We start from the raw sequence: 27,912 nt of genomic DNA, 5'->3' as shown, positions 1-27,912 counted from the left end.
CCATACCCGAGGCAGGATTCGAACCTGTGACTGTAGCGGTCGCGTGGTTCCAGACTGTAGCGCCTAGAACCGCACGGCCACCGCGGCCGGCACAAAATTTGTAATCCGACTTATTTAAAATATGAGATTGTACTCTACGGTCGACATTTAAGAAGAATTGTTATTTTAACAAGGAGATTGATCGAGCACTTCGCCGTGTTTCTTGCGTGACGTGATTCACGAACTTCGGAAACTGATTTTCTAATCAGAGACATGAACTGATAGACGTGTTTAACCGTGCATAACGGATAATTGAACTCTATTCGCGAAACTAGTGAATATTGGACTTTCAAATAGTTGGAACTAAAAGAAGAGTGTATAGTACATCAAAGGACTACACCCAATTAGTCTCGAGTAGGACACAACTACACGACTTCACGAAGACAGTACAATTACGCTGAAGAGTTAAGTTGTCGTAATTGTCAAGAAACTTAATTTTAATAGAACTGACTTTACCAACCAACTGCGTGTGCGTGTGGTGCGAAAGTTATAAAGTATTTAGTGGCCAAGGAACAATAAACTGTTTCGTTCCAAGTGAAATATCAAGCGTGGACTACATTATTAAGTGATTTAATCGATGATAGTTAACCAACGACTGTTCAGCAGGGACAACTGAATCTGAATATCAAAACACCTAGTTCATTAATTGAAAAGAGAACGTTTGAACATTTTTTTTTAACATTACGGCATAGGTTCACCCAGACGTGATCAAAGAGTATTTGTGGATCTCGCTTCATACAGGTTCAACAACTCCGTAGCAACGAGCCAACAACGTACGAGAAGACTGATAATTACAATGTTTCCTCGCAATTCGTGGTGTCTACGATGCGGAAGAGATATGATTTAACAACTACTGGATATCCGGGCAATGAATCATTCAATCTTAAATCAGAAGAAGCATCCATCGTGCGAGTTCGCATTTCTGTCACACGTTCACCAACGGGGACCTACGTCATCGCGCATCGTGTCTCAACTCCACTGCGAGAGCTGTGGCAGTAGCAGCTCCACGGCGTCGACAATATCAGCACGCGGTTGGAGTGCGGGGACACCACAATTTCCTAAACCGAAATCGACCTTCACCTAACATATCCACAATTTTCATTAACTAAAGGGTGTAACGAAGTTCTGACTGTGACTGTGATTTTGTCTCGGAGCCTGATAGGAGGAATCAGTGAGAGAACGAATCAGGACCCCTAATTAGATCCCTGGAAGCCAGTACTCTATGTGAGATCACAATACTACCTGCCAGATTATCTGCACGGGTGCTCCGAGGTAGCAGACGCCGCGTTCTCAGTTACAAGAGCGGCCGCTTAGCAGTGGGCGGCAGCAGGTGTTGGGGAGCGCGAGCCTGATTCACGGCCAGTGGCCGCCGGCGAACACCGGGGGGGACCTTTCGTCGACAGATCTCATCTCTGCGCCGCTGAGTTATACACTGGAGGCGTATTTCTGGCTGTCGCCGCGCCTCCTCTGCCCACACCCGCTCCGCCCCCACCGATGCCGCTCCTCTTTCTCCGGGCGCTATGTTTATTGCGCAGTCGTGGCGAGAGAGAGTATACCCGCCCCCCTCTCACTCCGACAATCCCGCTCTCCGCAGCTTTTCTAGCGCTGCGGAATTTACGGCCGCGCATTTTCACACGGAAATTGTTTTCTTGCTTTACGACGTCCATACATCGAAGGCGCCGGAGCGTTTGCCTCGCCGCGGACCGTAAGTCAGGCGGCCTAACTAGCAGTTAGCCGCTCCGCCCAGCTCGGACGCCCGCAGTTTTCGGGCCGAGGGACCGCTTTCGGCGTCCGGACGGTTGGCCACCCTGCGAGACCGCGCGCCGTTTTGAATAATTGAAATCGACGGTGGGGGACCTTTCGCGTAGTCGCCGCATAAAATTTAATTGAGGTGTCCGGCCGAAAAAGAGAAACGACGTCTAAACAGCCGCCTGGGAGGCGCGCCGGGCACCTCTGCGCCGTACTGATTGCGTTGTTTACAGTATCTGCTTTACAGACTTGTCCACACGGCGCCTGGAGTGATGAGGTAGTAGTAGTGTTGCGGCTAGCTTAGGTGGGGCTCTCGCAGCGGGTTTCAAAAACTCGTTTTCGTCGTTGGGGAGCTGACGCCGCAAATCAGTCAACGAAAATTTCGTAGCTCCACCGATTTTCAGCTAGATCACCGACAGAATAGATGTAGTGATGCTTCTACGAGGAGACTCCCAGTTTGGTCATTCATTAAACTGACAAAATCTTCGGAGTGTGGAACCAAACTGTAGCGTGAAATACAACACCTGTTACACTAGCTTAATTGGCACAATTGAAGTGTCGCTTGAGCATATGACGAGTTGGTGCGCCAAGATGAAAATTCTACTAGAAATGAGATTCAAACTTCATTACTCTACTGCTCGCTAAAGTTCCAGCATCAAGGAGACATGCGATTACAGTGAAATTTATTCCACAGACTAGCGACAAGACAGTACACAGACGATTAGAATTTCACAACTGTACGTGCACTATGTCGTCGAGAATCCAATATGATGTGAACAGGGCATTCGCTGTAGACAGAGACTCTCGACGTCGTGAAATGCAATCAAAGAGGGCCTGGGTATTCAAAAAACCCAAATTTAATTATGGTAATGTTAGCGGTCGAATATTACGGTACTCAATCTTTTATATAAAATGACCATGACGTAATGAATAAGTGCTTATCGGTTTTGACGACTACGGGAGTTGTTATAATTGGCTGCTGAAAATATGTTACATTAAAAGAATAGGAGCTTTGCGTTAATCAAGGTAGCGACAGTTTGCACAAAGTAAAGTTATATATTCTCGTTAAGGACAAATGCAGACAGTCACTCTCATTGTCATATATTTCTATTCCCGGTTAATCTCAACACAGGTAAAATGCCTCGAAGTATCGTCACACACTGTTATCCTCAATGCAATCCGTTGGCTGGTACGGTAATATCGACACTCCGTATTAATTATCACTTCTCGGTAAAAACACCTGTTTCAGTTCGGTACATTTACTGGACGCCAATTCACACGACGACGGGGACACACTCTCAGGAAACACGATATGCCTCTTCCCGCTACGCCATTAGAACAACCACACTCCTGCTGACAACAGTACTGGTCGCTGGGTGCCGTCGGCGAATGAGTATTGATTCTTGGTGTATCCTGGACCTAAGCGACTAACATACGTTTATTTTTAAGTAAGGAACAGTGGAACCCTTACAGAACGGTGTTAGGGAACAGACTGCCACTCAGTCTGTAGGCGCATCTTCAAAGCTTCGACAGTGCTTGCATGAGGGTCAGAACGAACAAGTTGCCGACTGACCATATCCTACACATGTTCGATTGGTGACATGTCAGGCGAACTTGCTAGCCAAGGAGATAGTTGTTCCTGGCGTTCTTCTAAGGAAATTTCCACAACCTTCGTCACATTTGGCCGGCCATTGCGCTACAAAAATACCGAATGTGCAGTTGCTTGCAGGAATCACAGCGCCTCAGTCTCGGAAGCTTCTCTGATGTTGTGGTTGCTGTTCCGATTGCACTCAATACGTAGGAGGCGAGATAGCTTTTTGCAGGCAATGGCGTCTCCAACCATCACTCTTGGTGTTTGCCCGTTATACCGCTCAAGAATGCAGTGTGTCCGTTAGCGTTCAGTACGGTAATGTCTAACACCTACGCGGCTATCGCTGTAGCACAAATTGAACCAGGACTCGTCCGGAAACACTACATTTTGCCATACGATACGCCAGTGAGGGCATTCAGATGCCCATTGCAGTCTGAGGCGTTGTTGGTTCCTGGTAAATGGAAGCCAAAGCAATGGAATGGATGCCAACAGTAGACGCCTCTGCGGGCGGCGTCGAACCGTCGACACAGATATGTCCACACGCGTTGCGGTCCACCAGTGTCGGGCCAACACTGTGGACGAAACGGTTGTGTCGGCAACGGCTATGCGGATATGATGGCGGTCTTCCCGCGCTGTGGCCATATAGTGTTGTCCATTTACCTCTCGAGGCTGTGTGTGACACCTACCGTGCACATGCAGGGTGATGACTCCAGCAAGTGACCTAATGGTGGAAAATCTCTTCAGAGATGCCCCATCGCGTGTTGATACCGGTTGGCGGCAAAATAAATAATGCAATTGTGAGTGTCATTTTGAATACACTCCTGGAAATGGAAAAAAGAACACATTGACACCGGTGTGTCAGACCCACCATACTTGCTCCGGACACTGCGAGAGGGCTGTACAAGCAATGATCACACGCACGGCACAGCGGACACACCAGGAACCGCGGTGTTGGCCGTCGAATGGCGCTAGCTGCGCAGCATTTGTGCACCGCCGCCGTCAGTGTCAGCCAGTTTGCCGTGGCATACGGAGCTCCATCGTAGTCTTTAACACAGGTAGCATGCCGCGACAGCGTGGACGTGAACCGTATGTGCAGTTGACGGACTTTGAGCGAGGGCGTATAGTGGGCATGCGGGAGGCCGGGTGGACGTACCGCCGAATTGCTCAACACGTGGGGCGTGAGGTCTCCACAGTACATCGATGTTGTCGCCAGTGGTCGGCGGAAGGTGCACTTGCCCGTCGACCTGGGACCGGACCGCAGCGACGCACGGATGCACGCCAAGACCGTAGGATCCTACGCAGTGCCGTAGGGAACCGCACCACCACTTCCCAGCAAATTAGGGACACTGTTGCTCCTGGGGTATCAGCGAGGACCATTCGCAACCGTCTCCATGAAGCTGGGCTACGGTCCCGCACACCGTTAGGCCGTGTTCCGCTCACGCCCCAACATCGTGCAGCCCGCCTCCAGTGGTGTCGCGACAGGCGTGAATGGAGGGACGAATGGAGACGTGTCGTCTTCAGCGATGAGAGTCGCTTCTGCCTTGGTGCCAATGATGGTCGTATGCGTGTTTGGCGCCGTGCAGGTGAGCGCCACAATCAGGACTGCATACGACCGAGGCACACAGGGCCAACACCCGGCATCATGGTGTGGGGAGCGATCTCCTACACTGGCCGTACACCTCTGGTGATCGTCGAGGGGACACTGAATAGTGCACGGTACATCCAACCCGTCATCGAACCCATCGTTCTACCATTCCTAGACCGGCAAGGGAACTCGCTGTTCCAACAGGACAATGCACGTCCGCATGTATCCCGTGCCACCCAACGTGCTCTAGAAGGTGTAAGTCAACTACCCTGGCCAGGAAGATCTCCGGATCTGTCCCCCATAGAGCATGTTTGGGACTGGATGAAGCGTCGTCTCACGCGGTCTGCACGTCCAGCACGAACGTTGGTCCAACTTAGGCGCCAGGTGGAAATGGCATGGCAAGCCATTCCACAGGACTACATCCTGAATCTGTACGATCGTCTCCATGGGAGAATAGCAGCCTGCATTGCTGCGAAAGGTGGATATACACTTTACTAGTGCCGACATTGTGCATGCTCAGTAGCCTGTGTCTATGTGCCTGTGGTTCTGTCAGTGTGATCATGTGATGTATCTGACCCCAGGAATGTGTCAATAAAGTTTCCCCTTCCTGGGACAATGAATTCACGGTGTTCTTATTTCAATTTGCTGAAATGTAATTGATTGGTTACGCTGTCGTATCACTATCGAAGCAGCGTGTCTTTTACGGGCCGCAATATCACGGTAAGACAAACCCTTTTCCTGCAGACCGATCATTCTGCCCCGTTCCAACTTGGTCACCAACTGATTGCGCCCTTTGACGTCGACTAGGTATGCCGGCACTTACTTGTTTCTACTTCGTTGGACGGTTTTGCACCGACTCACTGTGGCGTAAACCTAACATATCTGATCATAAAAAGAGGGCGCTGTTTAGTCGACGCCCACGCCATGTGTCTACAGACTTAATAAATTTTTATTGTTCCACAGTCCTAATCATCCTCCCATTTTGGAGTGATTAAGACCATTCCTTGTAACTTTCACAAACAGTAGTGTAATTCCACTGCACGAGTAAGACACGGCATTGCAGTGGGAAAAACTGCAAAGTTTCCAAGCACCATCGAGTGTCTGGATACTACCACGCCGCAATTGGCGAATATACGACCGAGATTAAGGAGGCTCGCAGCATAACGGGATCTCGGACCTGCTCTGTGCTCGTACGATCCAACCGCGTGAATACCGCGCGAATCAGCGTCCACCATTATCGATGTTTGGACGATTGTTTCAGAGCTAGGCTGAACATTGGCCAGAACAGCTTCGCCGTGTAAAAGAGCGAGGGGACGTTCAGGGCGCAGCGCGGGGTAGCCGCGCGGTCTCGGGCGCCTTGTCACGGTGCACACAGATCCCCTACCCCCCATCGAGTCATCCCTCGGGCGTGGGTGTGTGTTGTCTTTAGCGTAAGTTAGCTTAAGTTAGATTTTTAGTTAGATTAGGTAGCACTTAAGCTTAGGGACTGATGAGCTCACACCTCAGCGGTTTTGTCCCTTAACACCTTACCACAAATTTCCAAACGTTCACGGTGGCGTAAGGTCCGCCGCTTCGTGAAACGTAAGCCAAGGAAACAAGACGTCTACTATTAGTCAACTGCTTTTGGTAAGATGTCGGCCAGATTCGTTGTACAATATCACTCGTTATTACTTTCGTGTCTACAGATGGTGCAACATCCATTAATTTACCTTGACATAGGATAATTACGTTTCAGTAGGTGAAAGAAGGTACGACAATCAGCCGCAACTTAAATGTATTGTAGCAGATCTTTATTTCGGTCAATGAGTGACTATCTTCAATAAAAGAGCACTCCGTCTTCAGGCCACTAGTGGGCTACAGGGACCATCCGACCGCCGTCTCATCCTCATTGGAGGATGCGGATAAGAGGGGCGTGGGATCAGCACAGTGCTCTCCTAGTCGTTATGAAGTATCCTTTACCGAAGCCGCCACTAGTCGGTCGAGTAGCTCCTCAGTTGGCATCACGAGGCTGGGTGCACCCCGAAAAATGGCAACAGCGCATGGCGGCTTGGATGGTCACCCATGCAAGTGCCGACCACGCCCGACAGCGCTTAACCTCGGTGATCTCACGGGGACTGGTGTATTCACTGCGGCAAAGCCGTTGCCGGCTATCTTCAATAAAGTAGACAAAGTTAACAATAAAGTTTGAACTTTTAAAACACGTAGTCCAAGAGGGACTATGCAAAATAGCGGCTGAAATGTATTAGCTTTTCTGCTATTCATTCAGTGACCGAAATCTGGATCTGTTAAACACAAAATATAATTGACACCTCTAACTTCATTCACGACCTGAGACAAATGCGGTCACTGAGCACTTCCACGTTCCAGATGGAGTCAGATTTGAGAACTAATTAAGTTTCGTTTATAATCAGTGCGTTTCAAGCCTGAGTAATGCAACTCGACACCACAGGAAGAACAATGTCTTTGTCATTTATCCCTTTCGATAACTTTATCAAGTAGACGATAACAGTTAACATTACATCCAGACTGAAATTGGTGGGTGCCATTTAGAGTTACCAGGTGTTAATATGTTCCGTTTCCTGGAAATTGCTTCCAGTTGCATCCATTCTGTTACAGAGGCCGAAACAAAGTAAGGGGGTCTACGAACTAGTGTGCGAAGTTACGAGAAATAGTTGCAGATAGCATTATTCGGTGCTTAATGTCGCCACCAAACTGTACTGGGGAGTGCGGTTCTATCACTTTCAGAATCCAGCTGATCGAGATCTGTCGTATTCTGTCATAGCACAACTGTTCACTACCTTCACCCCTGTGCCCCGCTGCACAATTAGAAAACCCAACTCTCTGCATAAAACAGGCATAAAACACCGAACTTCAACCAAGAATAAACAATATGAAGTGAAGACGAGATTGGATATTATTACTATCATCAGTGTCTAACTAAACACAGTATCGCTTTGCTCTCACGAAACACAAGGTATACCAAACTAATCATCTATAGCAGCTATACTGTCATAGTGACACACACACACACACACACACACACACACACACACACACACACACACACACACACACACCTCTGAGAAATTCAAACAACCGCCATTGACGTCTTTAACTGTTTCACTGTTTGCCATCTTATTTTTCACTCCTTCTACTGTTCCACTGTCCGTAATCTAGTTATTACAGCTCTTAAACTGTGACAGTGACAACTCAACACATAGAACTTCACAGTGAAGAAGATGACAATAAAAGAAACCGAAAGTGAAACATAATGTAAATAGATACACACACACACACACACACACACACACACACACACACACACACAACCTTTCAGCTGAATTATTAATCTCAGGCAGAGCCATAACAGTTTAGAAAGCGTAATTTTTGCGTAAACTTTCAGCCTACATTAAGTTGTATACAGTTGCAGGTGACAAACTGTAAAGAAGAACAGTCACTGTAAAAACGTAATACAGCTGGAAAACCACACCATGTGGTAAGAAGGTATGAAGACACAATTTTATGTGCTCTTCAAAAACCTTCACTTACGTTTTAGAAACTAATATTTACATGTATTTAAACAGTAAAAGGCATTCCTTATGTTTAACAGCCATAATAATAAAAAACTCACTGATAATGCTGCAACTGCAGTGAAACACGTCAGGGACAAAAATCAGAACTGTGTTTTGCTAAAGGCGGATCCCTCTCAAAAACATATGTTATTGAAAAATAGGGTTTTTTTAGTCAAAAGGATGGTAAATAATGTGGTATATCGGAATCCTGAATAAAACCAACCTGCTTTCAGAAAAGAAAATGCTTACTGAACACCCCTCGTAAAACTAAGATTATAGTGTGAACATTCTCCACCAAATTAAAAGAGCCTAAATAGCAGAAAATAAGACTAAGCTCAAGCAAATAAAGACATTAAATTATTAGTGCTCCTTTCCAGGAAGGTAATAAAATATTTAAAATTAAAAAACAAAAAGAATAGGTCGTCGTAGGCAAACCTACATTACTGGCCATTAAAATTGCTACACCACGAAGATGACGTGCAACAGATGCGAAATTTAACCGACAGCAAGAAGATGCTGTGATAAGCAAATGATTAGCATTTCAGAGCATTCTCACAAGGCTGGCACCGTTGGCGAACCCTACATCGTGCTGAAATGACGAAAGTTTCCAACCGATTTTTCATACACAAACTGCAGTTCACCGGCGTTGCCTGGTGAAACGTTGTTGTAATGCATCGTGTAAGGAGGAGAAATGCGTACCGTCACGTTTCCGACTTTGATAAAGGTCGGATTGTATCCTATCGCGATTATTGTTTATCGTATCGCGACATTGCTGCTCGCGTTGGTCGAGGGTAATAGGGAACGCCGTGCTGGATCCCAACGGCCTCGTATCACTGGCAGTCGAGATGACAGGCATCTTACACGCATGGCTGTAACGGATCGTACAGCCACGTCTCGAACGCTGAGTCAACAGATGGGGACCTTTGCAAGACGACAACCATTTGCACTAAGAGTTCGACGACGTTTGCAGCAGCATGGACTATCAGCTCAGAGACCATGGCTGCGGTTATCATTGACGCTGCATCACAGACATGACCACCTGCGATGGTGTACTCAACGACGAACCTGGGTACACAAATGGCAAAACGTCATTTTTTCGGATGAATCCATGTTCTGTTTATAGTATCATGATGGTCGCATCCGTGTTTGGCGACATCGCGGAGAACGCACATTGGAAGCGTGTATTCGTCATCGCGACACTGGCGTATCACCCGGCTTTGTGGTATGGTGTGCCATTGGTTACACGTCTCATTCACCTCTTGTTCGCATTGACGGCACTTCGAACAGTGGACGTTACATTTCAGATGTGTTACGACCCGTGGCTCTACCCTTCATTCGATCCCTGGGAAACCCTACATTTCAGCAGGATAATGCACGACCGCATGTTACAGGTCCTGTATGGGCCTTTCTGGATAACAGAAAATGATCGACTGGTGCCCTGGCCAGCACGTTCTCCCGATCTCTCATCAATTGAAAACGTCTGGTTAATGGTGGCCAAGCAACTGGCTCGTCACAATACGCCAGTCATTACTCTTGATGAACTGTGGTATCGTGTTGAAGCTGCATGGGCAGCTGTACCTGTACACACCATCCAAGCTCTGTTTGACTCAATGCCCAGGCGTATCAAGGCCGTTATAACGGCCAGAGGTTGTTGTTCTGAGTACTGATCTCTCAGGATCTATGCACCCAAATTGGGTGAAAATGTAATCACATGTCAGTTCTATTATAATATATTTGTCCAACGAATACCCGTTTATCATCTGCATTTCTTCTTGGTGTAGCAATTTTAACGGCCAGTAGTGTATTAATCCCGTGTCATCTATAACAAATCATCCGTCGGAAGGACCACCTCTCTTACCGTTACGTTCCCCCTCATCATGATACGCTGCAAATTTATGGGCGATCTTGGGCCAAAAAACTTCATAACAACACCCTTTATTCCTTTTAAAGCCCTATATTTAAATTGCATTTGCAACACCAGTAGCTGATCCTATATAGTGACCGCCATTAAATTAGGGTACGTCAACGAGCTTGGTTTCTAAAGTCGGTCAAATTGAAGTACATTTGGTCAAGCAAGTATTTCAAATAAACGTGGTGGCGATGGAAAAGACCAGTCCAACCATCTACCTTACTTATAAGAAATGCATTGGAAACATGGGGATACACTAAATGAGACGCTGAATTATTTAACCTCCTATAATCGTCATTGTGATGTCACTTTCCATCATAGTATTTCACCGGAAACATTCAGGATCTCATTTGATGACTGTTAAACAGCTACTACACGAAGCATGACGCTTCTCCTAAGCACGCACATTCTGCTAAGTGTATACATATAGTGTCATTTTTCAGCGTTAGTGTGCCCATTCGGAGTATGTATTCGACCAGATGTGGTTCAGTTTAACAGCTGCACTTGTCTCAGACACTAACTGAATCAGGGTCTAGTGAATGAACATTGCAAGAGATAGCATCTAGATGGACTGAACGAGACTCAGAGCAGGTGATAGATCTCTTGGGATGGAAAGTTTATTCATATAAATTAAGTACTCATCGATACACAGTTACGTGATTCGGAATATACTGGTCACCACTTTGTTCTATAGAACAGACGATCTGCAAAAATGTTTTGTAGGGCATTCACGTCCCTGTTTCGTTCTACCGTGTGAGGTGATGTCAAAGGCATCCCATTTCTTCCTGAATAGCTCTGACTCTAAAATCGCCGACCATTGCCCTATCCTGTTCATAGCGTAGGTCGTTCGCACATATTATACCCATCACGCGACATGTTTCTCGAGCCATCACATAAAGCAAATTTTTTCTGTAACCCGACTATGAATGCTGATAGGTAAGTAATTACACTGCAGTGAATACTGGTCATTATTGCGGATGCTATGAACGACTCGAGTATTTTATTTTAGCGATTAATTTTATCTGTTGACATATTTTCGAGTCCTAATAATGACAGGTTTTACGCCAAAGCGCGTTAACAGTTTATTGCCTTTTAGGTGCCGCTGCATGAAAGGGAACTCCGTCAGAGGCATATGATAGCCGGCACAAATTCGACAATTAATAATTGTTTTTAAGAAGGGAAACTTCTTTCATGTAATTTTAAATTTGGATTCTATATTTTTAAAGCTGGTAAAAAATGAAGTTTTCTCCTATGTGGAAAAATACGCCACAGCATAAAAGTTAACGAATGAAGTTCTTTATATCTTTCTTTGATTTATATTTTTATCCGTTGTGTTGTGTTAGAAATTAACTGATTACACATGGTAAGGTGAACGTTATGTAAACTAACGAATGACAGAACACACATCGTAACAATGTTATCAGCTTTTAAACCTTAGCAGTATTAACCGGGAGATGCTTCCTGCTCACCTTTGGCAAATATTATGATCTAGTTGTGAGCTTCGAATTTTAAAATTTTGAAAAAGAAATTATTGTTTTTGACAACTTCTTGTACTAGATTCTATAACTGTTTCAATTTTTGTCAGTCAAAATTAATTAAAAAGTGTAACTGAAGTGTTCAAGTACAATTATAGAAATTTATATTTTCATGTGGTTGTCCTGAAGTAACTTACCCCCCTCCCTCCCTCCACGCCCATTGGTAGCATACGGTGCTGAATATGTGTTGGCATTGTTAGGTTTAAAGGGTTAACAGACGAAATTATGGAAGAAACGCTCTTCTGGCGTGGATGGTAAGTTATTCAGTTTGAGCTCAACATAGACGATTGACTTTATTGGGAAAACCAAAGGTGGAACCTCCTTTTGACGACAGTGTTTGTTATTTTGTCCATATTAAGTTAGAGCGTCCAGAAACGTGTGAACGTCTAGCAGTTATTTTGTTTTGACATGTTATTTCTCATAGCAGAGTAGAGAAGTAACAGATACATGAGGTTCACCAATAACTCAAAAAGATGTTTCTTCAGCATTTTCGTGAAATATCACTCCGTATTTATAAACCTTAGTTTGTAAAATTCACTTTGTTTGATTCAATCTAAAGTTCCTGCTATCGGAAGTTCAGTTCTAAAAAAGACCTGCCTTTTTTACGAATAAACAGGCTTGTTACAAGCTTGTAGTAAAAATCACCATTGCAGCATGTAAAAAGCGTTTTCCTTATAGCTCATAAGAACTTTATCAGTATACTTAAAACCTGAGAAAGTTTCTGTAAGACTACGCCATTGTCGATTTTCTTCATTCTTACATATTATAGGACGTAAGGTGTAGTATATGAGTGAAAATTATTTTGAAGACACTGTGCCACTCGGAAACCAACACTGAAAACAGATAAAATATGGTACGCCAGCTTCACAAGTACAATGATAATGTTTTGGTTTTTCTTTATCCTTCCTTTCTTTGCTAAGCACAGGGAAAACTTATTTTGCTAAATAGGCTACCTTTATGTACTGCAGTCTTATTTTGTAAAACCAGTTTGTTTGTGAAGATATCTATGTTAACAAAATTGCTGGATTACCAGGTTCGACAATGTGAATTGCCATCCTCATATCTGTAAAAAGAAAATATGTCGATATTACAGGCATAAAATCATACGAAAATTGTTGTGGAGCATACACAATTCAGTGACAAAAATTACTTGCCCATAAACTGGGCAGTGCTAGTTACATCATACAATCCATACGCAACTTTGTCACAAGAGGACTATTCAATATGCTGTAAAATAATAATTCTTATAAAATTCTGCCCACATGTGCAGACACAATCCAAAAGTCAACAGATAACAACGAATACCTTTATTAAGTAAAATTTTAAATAACAACTTACCATAAAAAGTCGAGGCAATACAACGACATGCCAGGAGTGCTGTCACAAAGTATATACGACATGGTGTACGAATGGCAAGAACAAGATAGCACACTTCGTATGTTATTGTAGTGCTTCGACTTTCTTATGGTACAGTTTAATTTAAAATTTTATTTATTAGATCTATTCGTTGATATATTGAAGGATTGAAGCCGTCCATACGACATGGTGTACGAATGGCAAGAACGTGATAGCACACTTCGTATGTTATTGTAGTGCTTCGACTTTCTTATGGTACAGTTTAATTTAAAATTTTATTTATTAGATCTATTCGTTGATATATTGAAGGATTGAAGCCGTGCATATGATCAGAATTTTATGTTATCGTTTTATAGCTTACTGTATAGTCCTCAGGTGACAGAGCGGTGTATGCATTGCCCTGGTTTATGGTTATCTGATTTTTGTCTTTGAGCTGTTGTACATGCACTACTACAATTTTTGTATGACAATAAGCTTGTAACCTCGAAATACCTTTTCGAGATCTGAAGATGGCTGTATACATTGCCGAAACTAGTAATTCAGTTATTGTATTAACATAGCGATCCTGACAAATAAATCAGTTTCGAAAAGAAGACTGCACCAGAAAATCATGGATCGCCTCCTGAACTGAACGATCATATTAAGTAATCATAATACCTTTAAATCTGACGAAGCCCAAGTGATTTTTCGTCCAGTAACTTTAGTTTATTTTCTGTTAATTCTGTTTAATATTCCCATTGAAACGTCCCCTTAGAAAAATTTATGAAGTACTGTGCCGGTAAACCCCTTACGTTATTTGATTTTCAAACAGCTGAGCAAAACTGAACATACTCAGACATTTCTCCCTTTACTTATTCTGATCACCACTAAACTGACACACAATATTTTTAGCGCAACGCAATCTGACTTTCAATCATCCCTACAAAAGAATAGCCTTGACTAACAATAACCTATCCCTTTCATGAGTCACTTACCTCACAAAAATCTTCGTTACTGGAATTACTGCAATTCAGAGAGCGCCAACACTGCCAGCTAAATAAAAGATTCTGACTACGGAAGGCACTAACTACTGATAGGCATAGTTAGGTAATGAAAGATTTTGATAGAGAACGTTAATGACATGCAGTCTTACACATTTCGTTTTTCTGACGGGCACACGTCCAGATAGTCCGCTCTCAAAACTCGGCCCACATCCACCACTGCTGGCGGCTCACCTCCAACTGCGCAACGCTACGCGCTGTTCACATCCAACTGCCCAACTCTACAATATCAGATATTCCAACAATGCAAACCAGCCACAGACTGCACACAGCAGAGTCAGTGATTTTCATACAGAACGCTACGTGGCGTTACCAACATAAAATCCTGAACAGCCTACTTACACCATCACTAGTTGTCAAGCGTGAGTTGTCAAGGTGGTCGTCAGAGTGATGTCACTTTCATTCGTTTACACCTTGTTAAACAGGAAAATATAGGAAGTTCTCTTAGTTTTCACTTCACATGGTTTTTATGATTTTTTATTTCCTCTATCTAATATGAAACGTTGACCTTTCACACGTAAACACTGTGACACTCTCTTCTGTCTAACTGCCGTAATATTAATATGCCTACTGTGAATATAATGGATGAAGACACCATATATTACGCGTATAGGAACTTTCTCTCAGAATCCGTCCAAAAGGGACGCTGGTCAACCACTCCTACGTCGGTGTGCAACGCAGCAGAAACTCAGTAATTCCTGCACGCGTGGAAATAGCCTACTGTTGGAGACAAAAAGAGCCGCCGGGGGTAAGATGTTGGGGAGGATCGCCGCATTACGCCACTAATTGCAGGACGAGTCGAGAGGGGAATTGGCGGCTAGGCGATCTAACCCAGTTGGTTATTTTATCATCGTCAAAGATTTCGAGATGCGGTAACGTATAGTGCCGGACGGGGCCCGCGCATGAATATTAATGAAGGTATTTGAATTACAATGTGATACCTGACACCTGCGCGTGCGCGCATGCGCGAACCGACCGTACGCGGTGAGTAATGTGTGCGCGCAGCGTGCTTCTAGGGGCCTTTAAATGATGAATGCGCGTCCTTTATATTCGTTCGCATTCGGGCGGAGTGGCCGCTAAGATAATGGCTTTTGAACTGCTCTCGGCCGTACGGTGCGTCCCATATGCAGCCGTTAAGGCGACTGCTGTCACGAACTGAGGAGAAAAGATAGAAATAAAAAGTTTTCTGAGAGACACCGAGAAAAGACGGGGCAGAAAGAGAGACTGAAAAATGTTCAGAAAGACAGAAGGAAAAACAAGAAACACTTTACCTTTAACAGGCGCTAGTGCTGAATAATACTACCTCTGGCAGAAGTTCTGCAGCCTGAACACGCAACACATTATAATAAAAGCAATTTTGCAGCTGTCATTCAAATCTGAAAACTCCAGTGTGTTGAAACCGAGCTGGCCAGCAGAAGGGGGGTAGAGGACTGGGAAAAGCTGAGTAGATTGTAAGTTTCTCAACTTCCTTACAAATAAATTTGGTAACCTCTCACTTCTCCGTAAGTGAGACTGGGCTAGCCGAGGAAAGAAGAGAAAAGGAGGAAAATGAAATTATGCTGCGGCATCAACAGCGCGACTATAGAAAAGAGGCGATGAAAGTTTTTCCTGGATTCCGTTTGCGACCCACATCAGTTCTATCGGTGAAAATATGAAATGAAACAATTTAGTCATTATACACACGAGCGAAAGCAGTTGGTACTTTTATTACAAGCTATTTTTTACCTTTTGCATGTAATCATTGAAGCCCATCTCTGTTTTGGAAGACGGACCCTAATATTAAAGCACCACGCAAAAAAAGTAATAGATTAGTAAATGAGATATCTAAATGTAAAGTTTGAATAAGATAACAAGCGACTAATTCGATAAAATTTCGTGCCCTTAAGAACCTTCATGTTGAAATACAGCCAAATACTTCCATTTCGTTTCGTTATAAATATGGCCTTTCCACTACGATCCATAGCCAGTACACAGTTGATAAGAGCACTCATACTCCTCTGTTAGGCCTGCTAATTACAGTGGTTGTTGACTCTTAGGGAAGAAACTGACTTGCGCATCGCGTGCCACTGCCTGGTAACATACCTCAGTGAAACTTAGATCATAAGAAAAAAGAACTCCTACAACTGAGATAAATACGCAATGAAAACAACATAAATGACTTATATGTTAAAAATCGTAATCACACTGGAACGTTAATAATAGCACCTGAATGACCATGTTCGACAATGCTGGACGTATCCCCATTTGGCGAGAGTGGGAACACATAATGCACCCAGGAATACTTTCGAACATGATAGTTTCATGGGCCAGGTGCTATGATGTGGGGAGGCAATGTTACACAGGCGTACTGACATCAAAATTTTTAAACATGGTACACTGACCGGCGAACGTTATCGTGACACTGTACTCCGTTGCCTTGTGCGTCTTTTCAGCGCTGCAATCTGCCCTGACTTCATTTTTATGCATGGCAGTGTCCGACGGCATCGGACAGCGCAGGTGCAGAAGCTCTTGTAATGAGAGGATGTTCGACGAATGGACTGGCATGCCTATTACCCAGACGTAACTCGCATCAGGCACGGGTGGGATGCAGCGCGGCATTCGGAAGAACTATTGCAGCACGTCCTCATGCTCCAACGACTATTTATCAATTGTCAGTCGCGCTGGTGAGGGGATGGAACGCCCTACCACAAGAACTCGTTACGTACACTGGGACCAGCGTAGGAGCAATGCGGGACACGCACTTCCGTCCGTGGTGATCACACACCCTATTACAAGCACGTGTCCCACCGTTTGTAATGACCAGGGGACCATAATGAATCGCTGTGACTTTGCTGTTGTTATTATCTTTGAGTAAAGCTCTTACACTGAAGAGCCAGAGAAACTGCCACACCTGGCCAATATCGTGTAGCACGCAGAAATGCCGCAACACGACGTGACATGGACTTGACTAAGGTCTGAAGTAGTGTTGGAGGGAAGTGACACCATGAATGCTAAACGGCTGTCCATAAATCCGTAAGAGTATGAGGATGTAGAGATCTCTTCTGAACAGCACGTTGCAAGGCATTCAAAACATATAATGTCCACGTCTGGGTAGTTTAGTGGCCAGCGGAAATGTTTAAACTTAGAAGAGTGTTCCTCGAGCCACTCTATAGTAGCTTTAGACATGTCGGGTGTCGCATTGTCGTGCTGGAATTGCCCAAGTCCGTCGGAATGCACAATGGACATGAATGGATGCAGATGATCAGACAGGATGCTTACGTAAATGTCACCTGTCATAGTCGTATCTACACGTATCGAAGTTCTCATGTCACTCCAGCTGCACACGTCACACACCATTACAGAGTTTCCGCCAGGTGGAAAAATCCCCTGATGATAAGCAAAGTCCATAGATTCCAAAAAAAGAGGTTGCCTCCATATCCGTATACATCCATCCCCTCGATAAAATTTGAAATGGGATTCGTCTTAGCAGAGAGCATGTTTCCAGTCATCAACAGTCCAATGTCGGTGTTGACTGGCCCAGGCGAGGCGTAAGGCTTTGTGTCGTGCAGTTCTCAAGGGTACACAAATGGGTCTTCTGCTCCGAAAGCCCATATCGATGATGTTTCTTTGAATTGTTCGCACGCTGTCACTTGTTGATGTCTGACAGTGCAATCTGCATCAATTTTCGGAGGAGTTGCACTTCTGTCACTTTGAAGGATTCTCTTCAGTCGTCGTTGATCCAGTTCTTGCAGGATCTTTTCCCGGCCGCAGCGATGTCGGAGATTTGATGTTTCACAGATTCAAAATTTTAAACATGGCGGATTCCTGATATTCACGGTACACTCGTGAAACCGGCGTACGGAAAAATTCCCACTTCATCGCTACCTCGGAATGCTGAGGGCCATCGCTCGTGACTATAACACCACGATCAAATTCACTTAAATCTTGATAACTCGCCACTGTAGCAGCAGAAGCCAATCTAAAAACTGCGCCAGACACTTGTGGTCTTGCTGACCGCAGCGCCGTGTTCTACCTATTTACATAACTCTGTATTTGAATATGCATTCCTGTACAAGTTTCTTTGGCGCTTCAGTGTATATCTGTTCGTCTCGATACGTATTCCATTCAGTTACCGTATGTACTATACAGCAGCAGTGCTTTCTATCTGTGCTCCAAATTTCATCGAACTTAAGTTTAGTAACCTAATGTAGAGTCTACACGTCATAATTATCTGTAAATCTGAATAATAGTTCCAGTTTTCGAGTGGTAGGTACGTAAGTTTCTGTCATTCATAATGTATAAATTCAGTTTCCGTTTACTTGAAACTTAGTAGTCTGAATAAGATTAGTTGACAGTATTTGACGTGCCACTTTCGTCTAGTGAGTACGGCCAGTAAAGGTACGATGAGTTCCTCTACAGAAAATATCTTGTAGATTGTGGGTAAAGGAAGTACATGCAAGAATCCAGAAGCACCGAATGCTTACAAAATACAGATAATTGAAAGAGAGATATATCCGTTTCTTCTGTCCTAAACTTACCATAGTAAGAGGAACAGTACTGAAACATTTAGTGGAAATCATTTCCTCCCCCAATTCAATTATTCCTATTTTGGGGCTATATTTGATTAGCAATATTCCATCTTTAACCACAATTTTTTTAAAATTTTCTAATTAATGTTAAACGCGATTCGAAGCTGCACCTCTATTTTCGAGGTCTGTATACAAATAATGGGCATTACACCTGCTTCAATTTTTCACCTAACAGTGGCAGATCTGAAGCCGCCGCAAACCTATTATGTCTATAAAGCCCTTGAAACTGGAGTAGTGGCAACGAAACGCACTGACTGTAATTATAAAACAAAGGTATTTTGTATGAAGGCGAAATATTATTAAGCAGATATATCGCTAACCTAGAAGTCACAGGCACAGACGATAATTATTTTCAAAAATTGTAATTGGATCGCTGATGTCTCCAATAACGTTATCAAAAGTAATCAAATGAAATGCCTCAAAAACTTAAATGCAAGTATTTTTTTATTCATTAAAAAAAGAAGTTACTGTGCAAGTGGTGTCATGTGATGCCGAGAAATTATGGGTGTTAACTTTAGATGAAAATAAAACTGTGCCTATACATCAGTCTCAAGGATCTAACAAAATTACGGAAAAATGGTAAAATAGATAACAAGAAGAAGCCAAACGAAGAAAAATTAAGACTGGTGTAAGTAATCTGTGACCGCTGTTGGAATAGTTGCCAGAGTTCATCGTCAGCAGGTATTATCATGAGGAAGAAAAGGATCACATACCGTTATGTTTTTCAGTCAACTATCCTGACCATCTCCCAACCGAATGGTCAGCAGGCCGAGGTGGCCGAGCGGTTCTAGGCGCTACAGTCTGGAACCGCGCGATTGCTACGGTCGCACGTTCGAATCCTGGCTCGGGCATGGATGTGTGTGATGTCCTTAGGTTAGTTTTGTTTAAATAGTTCTAAGTTCTAGGAGACTGATGACCTCAGAAGTTAAGTCCCATAGTGCTCAGAGCCATTTTAACCATTTTTGAACCGAATGGTTAGCGTAGCCTCCTGCTGAGAGAAAGGACAAGGGTTCCATTCTTGGTGCCTCCTCCGATTTTTTTTCTAAAGTGTGGAACTCTGGAACGGGGTGTACACAGCCTCGCGTGGCCAAGTGAGTAGCTGTAAATTTCGTGTGACCAGGGTCTCCCGTCGGGTAGATAGTTCGCTGGGTGCAAGTCTTTCGATTTGACGCCACTTCAGCTGCTTACGCGTCAATGGGGATGAAAGGATGATGATCAGGACAACACAACACCCAGTCCCTGAGCCGACGAAATCTCCTACCCTGCCGGGAATCGAGCCCGGCCCGTAGGATTGACATTCTGACGAGCTGCTTGAATAAAGAAGCTATAGCATCTTCAGGATTCTTCCACTGGCAATGAAGCCATAGTTCATGTTGCCTTGCAGACAACAGTCGGCCAGTCAGTATACGCCTAAGGCCTAATCCTTTTCAGGTATTACTGACGAGTTAGATACTTGGTGCTGCTGGCTGAGGACGGCTGTGGTGACGCGGACGGCCTGCTGGTGTGTTGCAGAGTTCACGGCCGGGCTCGCGACATGGAGGAGGAGTGCGGGCCGTGCGGGGGCCCGCCGCCCCCGCAGTTCTCGTTGCCCCCGCCGCCGCGGCCGCCATTCCTGGTCGACGGCGACTGCTCGGAGGACGGCCCGCTGCTCGCCTTCGAGGTCTGCGACGCCTTGCCCGTGAGTAGACGACCGGTGCTCGATGCACTACATCTCGTCTGAGCACACATGAGAGCGTACATGTCACGGAAAGGCACATTACAGCAGCACCCATTCATTACAGAACACAATACAAACATTAAAAGAGAAACAGCACACGATACCTGCGAGTATGATGAAAACCGCAGTTTCACCCAACACATATTCATAACTACTAATAAAGCAGAGAAAGTACTCCTCAGACTGTCACATGTGAACATGTCATAGCACAGACTACCAATCACATACATAAGAGAACACCACTGTGCACTTTATGAAACTCTGGTGGGCTTCGCAGGAAGTGTATGGACACATAGAATTGCTGTAATAGCCAACAGGACAACAGTGAGGCGTGAGAGTATACTTTTGACGCTGTCTCTGGCTTTCCACACCATCTCAACAGAGGCGCTGTGTGTGTGTGTGTGTGTGTGTGTGTGTGTGTGTGTGTGTGTGTGTGTGTGTGGTTTTTTTCCAAATGAGGAGGTATTGAATAGAATTGGGGAGGAGAGGAGTTTGTGGCACAATTTGACAAAAAGAAGGGACCGGTTGGTAGAACATGTTTTGAGGCATCAAGGGATCACAAATTTAGCATTGGAGGGCAGCGTGGAGGGTAAAAATCGGAGAGGAAGACCAACAGATGAATACACTAAGCAGATTCAGAAGGATGTAGGTTGCAGCAAGTACTGGGAGATGAAGAAGCTTGCACAGGATAGAGTAGCATGGAGAGCTGCATCAAACCAGTCTCAGGACTGAAGACCACAACAACAAATGGATATGCCTTGCTACTGGGTTACGGGAGGAAGACATAATCTGAGGCTGTCTCAGGATTTCCATACTAACAGAGGCGCTGTGTACAGGTTGGTTGTCTTTCTCAAGGAATGCTCCCCTTGCTACTGGCATAAGAGGAGAACACCTCAACACAAACGTCAACCAGCCACATGGCTGCTTACGTAATTTTGAAGAGGGAGAGGAGAGAAATGAAAAACAAAGGAATTAATGATATCAGCTGCAACGGGACGTGTCCTATCAGCGGTGTCGAGTGAAAATCTGTGCCGGCCCGGGACTCGATCTCGCGATCTCCTACTTACCAGGCAGCTATGTTAACCACAGTGCCACACAGACACAGCGTTTGTCTTAAATCCACAGACAATCTCTGCACGTCCCAACGCCGACTCACCTAGCGCCATTTCTCCACAGTCCCCGTCCGTATCCTCTATGCTCACTACTTTTAGATTTCCGCTGGAGGTCGGACGTAAATGTGCATCCGCGCTGAAAATTGTAGAATCACTGCCCATCGAGGCGAATCAGTTAGCTATATGAATGTGTTTTTTCGCTCCCCCCGGAGGTTCGAGTCATCTCTCGGCCAATGGTGTGGATTTTGTTCTTGGCATACGTTAGTTTAAGTAATGTGCAAGTCTAGGGACAGTTTACATCAGCAGTTTTGTCCCTTAGGAATTCATACACATTAGTCTGTTATTTCGGACATGGAAAACACCAATACGAAGAAGGGGCACAATGACAGGACGTGTCTTAGGCCATCATGGGACAACTTCCGTGGTACTAGAGGGAGCTCTACAGGGTACAAACTGTAGAGGAAAACAGAAATTGGAATGCATCAAGCAAATAACTGAGAACGCAAACGCCACTCTGAGATGAAGATGGCATCTGTTATTTCGGACATGTCCGAAAGAACAGATGACATCTTCATATCGTTTAAGGCTAGCCAGCTGATGACTTTCTTCAGTGTGGATGGGCACGACTTGACTAAACTCTTACGGGACTCGGTGGACTGTCTGCCACGAGTAATGGATATAATGGCAGGGGAACTACGAATATAGTGTGTGGACTATAAGTTGAGAATGTGGGTCTCACGGGCAGCGTGCCGGCGATAAATCCCTGCAGTCGCACTGTCCTCTGTGCCCTCGGTGGCTCAGATGGGTAGAGCGTCTGCCATGTTAGCAGGAGATCCCGGGTTCGAGTCCAGGTCGGGGCACTCATTTTCAACTGTCCCCGTTGATGTATAGCAACGCCATTCAGCATCTAATGATATTGATTTAATTGTAATTTCAGCGGAGATGAAGAGGTTGGTACAGGAAAGGAATTGGTGGCTCACCGCATCAAACCAGTAAGATGACTAACAAGGGAACCTCCCCATCACACCCTACTCACATTTAGTTTTAAGTTGGCACAGTGAAAGGCCTTGAAAAACTGAACAGAGATGAATCGAGATAAGAGGAAGAAGTTGTGTGGAACAATGAAAAAAAATAAGCAAAATACACAAACTGAGTAGTCCAGGTGCAAGATAGGCAACATCAAAGACTATGTGAGCTCAACAGAGCCGTGGTCCCGTGGTTAGCGTGAGCAGCTGCGGAACGAGATGTCCTTGGTTCAAGTCTTCCCTCGAGTCAAAAGTTTACTTTCCTTATTTTCGCAAAGTTATGATCTGTCCGTTCGCTCATTGACGTCTCTGTTCACTGTAATAAGTTTAGTGTCCCTGCTTTGCGACAGCACCGCAAAACCGTGCGATTAGTAGACGAAAGGACGTGTCTCTCCAATGGGAACCGAAAACATTCGATCTCAAGGTCATAGGTCAACCGATTCCTCCACAGGAAAACACGTCTGATATATTCTATACGACACTGGTAACGGCATGTACGTCACATGACAGGAATATGTTGTCGACCCACCTAACTTGTACATTTGGCGAATGGGTAAAAAGATTCTTCTACCTTGCTCGATTTAGGTTTTCTTGTGGATGTGATAATCACTCCCAAAAAAGTGATGAAAACATAAGAGTTTGTCACAGAAACTGCAACAAATGAATGCAACAGTTTCACAGTTGCACAGTTCTCCCTGTGCTCTGTCAAAACATACATTTTTAACGTTTTCAAATTTTTCCGTGTGGAGACCGCCAAATATGGCATATGTCCTAGCAAATCTGAACATGTCCTGGAATTTTGGAGAGCGAAGTTGATTATGTGTGAGTGCCTGAACTTTGATAATTTACACACGATCACGTAAACAATACTGTTCTGTGTACATGGGCAGCTTCGCAAAATAATTGTCTGAAAATAAAAAATTAAACTTTTCAGTCGAGGGAAGACTTGAACCAAGGATCTCTCGTTCCGCCGCTGCTCACTCTAACCACGGGACCACGGCGCTGCTGAGCTCAGATTATCCTTGATGTTGCCTGGCTTGCACATGGACTACTCAGTTCGTATGTTTTGCTTACTTTTTTCATACTTCCACACAACTTCTTCCTGTTTCCTCGAGTGATCTGTGTTCAGTTTTTCAAGGCGTATCTACTGTGCCAAATTATAACTAAATCTGAGGGGGGGGGGGGGTGATGGGGAGGTTCCCTTGTAAGAAGTCCCTAACTTTAGTGTGAAGTTAGTGGTTAGTCCGATTTCTGCTATTCTTCTTTACCTTCGTTCTTCTAAGAAAGACTCCCAATCCATATCCTGTTGTTTCCGTTCTACGGGTCATGCAATGCCACTCGCCATTCACAAAGCTATAGCATACATCAGGGTAGCTGATTTAACTCCTGCAGAGGAGCGGAGTGTAGGTGACGTGTGATTTGTGGTGCCGGCAGGTGCTGGACGCCGAGCTGCACAGCAGCCCCGCCATCCCGTCCACGGCCGTCATAGTGGGCAGCTGCGTGCTGCTCCTCGCCACCCTGCTCATCGCCTCCGTGCTGCTCTTCAAGTGAGTAATCCAGCCAACACGTCCCACCGTGCCAAAGTCCTCCTCACCTTCTTCCAGCAGGCACCGCCACCAATATGTAGAACAATTTTCATTTTATCGATGTTGTATCTTGTGAACCCCTCGGCCTTTAATGATAGCTAGTGAATGACGCAACCAGCCACAAATACTTTTTGAATGCTTTGTTTTACTGCCATAACTGGTTTCTGGCTACCAAGCCCATCTTCAGATGACTAATATTTTTTCATCGTTAACAACATGTCGCTTGCTCCGCACTGCACAAGAATTTTTGAGCGTTTAGTGCCACTTTACCAGTTGTTTCATTAACAAAAAATTCGATAAAGTGTTTGCTTTTTACGAACATATGATTCAAAGGAGGCGTGTTCACTTTCATATGTTCCAGTAGATCGTGGTTCGTTTTGTTGTGATTCATGTGGTTTTCTACCTCGATGTGTATGTTCTTGAAATTCACCACACTACACATATTTTAGATGGGTTACTGTGGCACAATTCACAGTATTTTTACAATGCTTGTTGAGCATCCCAGACGTGTTATAGACTTCAAGTTTTCCTTTACAATGCAAAGATTATCGTTAAGGAATGGTAAAAATATATCACTCACTGAATATCGACCGAGGACGTATAAAGAGCAAAGATGATGTGTAGGATGTGCAAAACGCACCATGCTAATAAGAGAAATATATTTGCACCCATAAGCAAAAAGTAATTATAAAAAGACAGAAGATTTTTTTATACTGTCAAATATATCCTAATAATTACCATTGACAGTATAAAAAACCCTAATGAAAACAATTAATGCTACAGTTTTTTAATAATAACTTTATGCTTAGGGTGCCAATACTTTTCTGTTTTTAACATGTTACATTCTGCACATCCCACACATCATCTTTCGTCTGTTTACATCCTGGGTCGATACTTTATGTATGGTGTCTTTGTAGCTTTGCTTAATGATCATCTTCGCGTTGTAAAGAAAAGCATCAAGTGTATAAAACATGTGCGATGCCCAACAAGCATTGTAACCCATTTAAAGTACATCTGTTGTGCTGAAATTCAAGAACATATACGTAGAGGTAGAAAACCACATGAAATACAACAACACGAACCACCATCTACTGGAACATATGTAAGTGAACACAACAATTTTGCCTCATAAAACACAGGCACTTTAGCGTATTTTTGTTAATGAAACAACTGATAAAGTGGCACCAAGTATTCAAATATTCTTGTGCAATGTGGAGCAGACGACCTAATCATCTACGTAACGAGAAAATATTAGCCATCTGAAGATGGGCATGGTAGCTCTGAATCGGTTATGGCAGTAAAACGCAACATTCGAAACATATTTGTGGCTGGCTGCGTCATTCACTAACTTTAATACAATAATCTGCTCATGTGAGAATGAGCTGTATCTTATAATATAACTTCATTGTATTAAAATTACGCGTGTTGACATTCGACACAGAGGGAAAAATTCCACAGCCATTGGTGTAGGTGATAATGACGAGGAAGATGGTGTTTCTTCTATGACACTTTTGACACAACCACAGAAGGAGGTTTTACTCCTCGCCATCCTCAACTATTTATAGTGCGCTAAGGGAAACACTACGAGAAGAGAACGAGGATGACACTGAAACACTGATGATGATTGGCAAAAAAGCCCACACATTTACTGACAGATACTCAACTTTGTACAAAGCGGTTCAGTCCCGAAGTTGATGTATCATGCCAGAAGCTAAGGATGGATAGTAAACAGTCCTGTAGAATAATCGCTGAAGACCAACTAAAATGGAGTTGCTGAAAGCAGACGATGCGGCGCGAAGTACACAAGCAGAAGGCGGTTTTCACGGTAGTCGTTTTGACTTGGACTTGCCCGCTCTGCTGTGGCGACGGCGCATTCACATCTGTGGCGGCGCCACCGCTGCAACTGTGTTGGTGCGACAATTGGTGGGTTACACGCCGTCTCTGGAGTGGGTTGTTGATATATCGACAACTCTGGTGCTACCCGGTGGTGCGTGATTTGCTTACGACAGCACTACATTATCCGTCCATCCTTTTCCTGTTACTGAGCATGAGTCCCGTCAACCACTCGGTCCGTTGTACTCAAGAATTTGGCAAATTTACTATATCTAACTTTACGGGCAGCTGCCCTCTCACCTGTTTGCGTATCATATTTAATTCCGTAGAAATTAGAGACCACCATAGCAACTGCTTAAGAGAGCTTGAAAAAACGTAAATGACAAAGAGGCTGGCCGGTGCACTTACATCGATCGTCTATCAATTCAATACTAGTCTGCTTCATCTTTCTAGCGTGGAAGCTCTCGCGCTGCTCGTTACGCTATACGAGCTGTTGCTGATGATGGTATGTTGTACGGGAAGAAGTCGTTACTGAATGACTGTAGCAAGATACAGTGGGTATTACGAATAGCAGCTAGCACTAATTATAGTAGAAACGCAAATTGATACAGATGAGTAGCAAAAACAGTCCCTTAATGTTGAAGCATAGGATCAGCACTGCGCTACTTGACACAGTCACATCTATTAAATATCTAGACGTAACTCTGAAAAGCGATGTGAAATGGATCGAGCCCGTAAGGATGATAGTAGGAAAGCCAAATGGTAGAATCGGTATACTGAAAGAATTTTGGGTAGGAGTAGCTCATCTATAAAGGAGACGCCGTATAGAACACTTGTGCGAGCCATTCTCCAGTACTGCTCGAGTGTTGGGGTTCGCAATTGGTATGATTAAAGGATCACATCGAAGCAATTGAGACATACTGCTAGATTTGTTACTGGTAGGTTCGATCAACACTCATGTATTATGGAGATGCTTCGGGAACACAACCGGGAATTCTTGAAGGGAAGACGAAGTTCTTTTCGCGAAATACTGTTAGGAAAATGTAGAGAATCGGCATTTTATGCTGACTGCAGAACGACTCCACTACCGCCAACGCACATTTCGAGTAATGATCCCAAAAACAAGGCGTATAGACGGTAGGTTTTGTCTCTGATTGCGAGTGGAAAAGGAATGGAAATGACTAATAGTGGTACAAGGCATCCACCGCCATGCACCATATGGTGGTTTGAGGAGTATGTATGTAACTATAGATGTGGATGTGCATGTGTTTAGTCCGTAATACAGATCAGTCGCTGCAGGTTCAACATTCTCCACTGCTTCCGGTTTGCCGCGACCTTTTATTTAAACTGCATATGACACATTTATCTTGATCTTGTCAGCGAGAATATTTTTCTTCCTCTGGTTCTCATGTTAAACACACTTCTTCTAGTGCAGTGGCAGTCAACCTGTGAGTATCCGAGCTTTCAAGGTGGACGGTAGGCGATAGGGATTTTAATAACATTTTAATTACGTTATCATAAAATACTGACATAATATATATTGTTATATGCTGTATCTTGCTATAACTATGCTTTGAAATGTAATAAAGTACACTCCCCTACTTTGCAAACCACCAGAAGTGCGGAACTGGGGGTAGGTTAGAATACAACTAGACTCCTGGAAATTGAAATAAGAACACCGTGAATTCATTGTCC

The 27,912-nt window shown here is 44.2% G+C and overlaps 1 protein-coding gene across 1 annotated transcript in view; it reads left to right on the top strand.

The window, feature by feature from the left end:
- Positions 1 to 27,912, top strand: part of LOC126267303 (uncharacterized) — a 364,313-nt gene that overhangs the window by 304,872 nt on the left and 31,529 nt on the right. The window contains exons 3-4 of the mRNA XM_049972379.1: positions 20,457 to 20,622; positions 24,233 to 24,345. Of these exons, the coding sequence (XP_049828336.1) occupies positions 20,479 to 20,622; positions 24,233 to 24,345 (257 nt within the window). The 5' untranslated portion in view covers positions 20,457 to 20,478. The remainder of the gene's footprint in view (positions 1 to 20,456; positions 20,623 to 24,232; positions 24,346 to 27,912) is intronic.

Source organism: Schistocerca gregaria, chromosome 4 (genome assembly GCF_023897955.1).
Source record: "Schistocerca gregaria isolate iqSchGreg1 chromosome 4, iqSchGreg1.2, whole genome shotgun sequence".
Lineage (NCBI taxonomy): Eukaryota > Metazoa > Arthropoda > Insecta > Orthoptera > Acrididae > Schistocerca > Schistocerca gregaria.
Note: the sequence above shows the minus strand (reverse complement) of the source record. Positions and strands in the feature narration are given on the sequence as shown.